This window comes from Lipotes vexillifer, unplaced genomic scaffold (genome assembly GCF_000442215.2).
Source record: "Lipotes vexillifer unplaced genomic scaffold, Lipotes_vexillifer_v1.1 scaffold59, whole genome shotgun sequence".
Taxonomy (NCBI): Eukaryota; Metazoa; Chordata; class Mammalia; order Artiodactyla; family Lipotidae; genus Lipotes; species Lipotes vexillifer.
Window position 1 is genome coordinate 2330121 of NW_006791208.1, and position 2638 is coordinate 2332758.

General features: G+C 59.2%; 1 protein-coding gene across 1 annotated transcript in view; it reads left to right on the forward strand.

The window, feature by feature from the left end:
• ZMIZ1 (zinc finger MIZ-type containing 1) overlaps positions 1 to 2638 on the forward strand; it is a 112041-nt gene that overhangs the window by 11872 nt on the left and 97531 nt on the right. Inside the window, exon 3 of the mRNA XM_007464208.1 lies at positions 1637 to 1742. Coding sequence (XP_007464270.1) covers positions 1637 to 1742 — 106 coding nt within the window. The remainder of the gene's footprint in view (positions 1 to 1636; positions 1743 to 2638) is intronic.

Genomic DNA, 2638 nt, shown 5'->3' on the forward strand with positions numbered 1-2638 from the left:
GGCGGGTAAGGTGCATAAGAACTGCAGGACAGGGGCAGGTAGAGCCCGTGGGAAAGAGGCCTGGGGAGACAGAAGACTTCTGCGTCAGGGGCTTCTGTCTGCAGCAGAGAAGCTGAGCAAACATTCTAACCTGAAAAAGTCCTTTTTCCTCCCTGCACAGGGAGCTCCCAGGAGATGGAGGTGGGGAGGCAGGGCAAGAGGCTCTGGTGGTCCTAGGAAGGGAGGATCCACTGGCTCCTTCCTGGTGCAACACGGACACTCTCTCTGGGCCTCAAGTGTCCGTATATGGTAAATGAGGTGGCTGGCCTAGATAAGTGGGCTTCCCACACTTTGTAGCTCTAGAGCCCTTGTAATGAACCCCTAAAATATAAAGCATATAATGGGGAACTGTTCTAATGGCTGCAGGGGCCGGGCCAGAACCCATGGCAGCCTCGGCCCTCTGAGGACCTCCGAGTGCCTCTGCAGCAGGTGGTCTCTAGGGGCTCGACGACGGAGCCTTCCCTTTCTCAGAAGAATGAGCCCCACATCTGGGAGCACTCCTTTCCCAGTCAGCCATAGCCGCCCCAGCTGCTTCCTGAAACGACTCCATTTTCCAAGGTCCTTTCTTCTTAATAAGGAAACCTAATTTGGCGGCTGTTAATGAGGAAGCCAGGCAGGAGGGAGCAGGTCTGGCTGGCGGGACACTTGGGAACGGACAGGTGTGAGCCTGCGGAACCGTTCACGGGGCCCCAGGAGCGTCCTGTTCCTCACTGCCCCCCACCCCCTAGGACTGACGGCCCTCCCAGCCCCTGGTTTCTCCCACTTCCAGCCCACACGTCTGAGGCTCACAAGGGGATGGGTGGGACCTCCGGTCTGAATGCACAGCCGGCGCTCTTATAGGTGCCTCGCGTGTGCAGAGCCAGCGCTTGGCGCTGGAGACAGACCCCAGGCTGAGCATGAGAGCCCTGCAGTTTGGGGACTCGGGTCTGAGAGGCTGCAGGGCGCTTGGCATGGAGCTGGGGAGCAGCAGGCGTGTCCATCTGGGGAATTCTAAGCTGTCCGTTGGGCAGCTCCAAGCTGGAGCTCCTGGGAAGCGGTGAGTCCTAAATCAGTGCTTCTCCCCAGGTGCAGATTCTGACTCAGGAGGGACCGATGCCACTGGGTGGGGACCGTGCTTGGGGAATTGATGATGGCGAGTGCCCCGCAGTGGTGGCTGCTGGAGCTCAGTGAGGGATGAAGGAGAGGTGGGAGGCGTGGGAGACTTCCCTGGGGGGGAGTTTGAAGAGCAGCACTGGGGGAGCAGAGACCCTGGCCTGGGGCCCCGCAAAACGCGGTAGCACAGCATCCCCCCGCCAACTCCTAGAATGGGGCCGGATTTGAAAGAGGCAGGGCCTGGGCTTTGGGGTCAGGCCTACCTCTGGCCTGGAAACCCCTGAGGGCAGGGCCCGGGATCCCAGGGCCTGGCATGGAGGAGGTGCTTATCAGTGTTTGCTGAGTGACTGAACGAGGCAGTTTGAGTCCCAGCTCTGCCTGACGTTGGGGACCTGCCTTAGCCTGCCCGCCTTGCCTGTGAAATGGGCACATCTGCCACTGTGGATTCAGAGGCCTGGCGCGGACAGTGACTCACCCCTGCCCTTCCTCCCCTTCTTGCTGGCAGGTGGTCAGTCGGGTGGCAGCTCAGCAAGGGTTCGACCTGGACCTCGGCTACAGACTGCTGGCTGTGTGTGCCGCAAACCGAGACAAGTTCACTCCGAAGTCTGCCGGTAGGTGACGGCTGGGGGCTCCACGGTGTCGTCGGGAGTGGGGGTGGGGCACTGGACTTAAACCCAAGGCTGTCACCACCCCTGTTGGCTGGCACCTCGGTTGGTCCAGGTATGGCGTGAGCTCCCGAGTAGCAGCAGCTCACCTGCTGGCCTCTTGAGCCCACAAGTAGGGCCTGTCCCTCATCTCAGGGCCAGCAAGGGGCCCGGGGCACACCACACCCCAAAAACAGGCTAAAGGGAGATGCACATCATCTCATTCCATCACCACAGTGACCCCTTGGTGTAAGTGCTGTGATCATCCCCATTTTACAGCCCAGGAAACTGAGGCTCAGAGAAGCTGCAGAGATTTCCCCAGGTCACACAGCTAAGAAGTGGCAGAGCTGGGATTTAAGCCCAGGCGTACACTCCAGAATCAGCATCCTTAACCCTGAGGCCCTGCTGCATTCATTCAAGATTTTTTTAATTTAAAATAAAACACAAATTAAAATAAAAATGAATCAGTACATTCAGGATTCTAAAAGACTGCTCTCCGTAGTATTCTCCATTGCAACTCTGTCCCGGCACGGGACCCCCTGACTCTATAGTAAACAGAGGCCACGGAAGGTGCCAGGCAGCATTCTGTCTGTGAGGGCTTTAAGCACACTAAAGGTGCAGCTTTACCTGTCCCTCCATCCTCATTACCTTGCTTAAAAGCAGGGGAAGGGCTTCCCTGGTGGCGCAGTGGTTGAGAGTCCGCCTGCCGATGCGGGGGATACGGGTTCGTGCCCCGGTCCGGGAGGATCCCACGTGCCGCGGAGCGGCTGGGCCCGTGAGCCATGGCCGCTGGGCCTGGGCGTCCGGAGCCTGTGCTCCGCAACGGGAGAGGCCGCGACAGTGAGAGGCCCGCGTACTGCAAA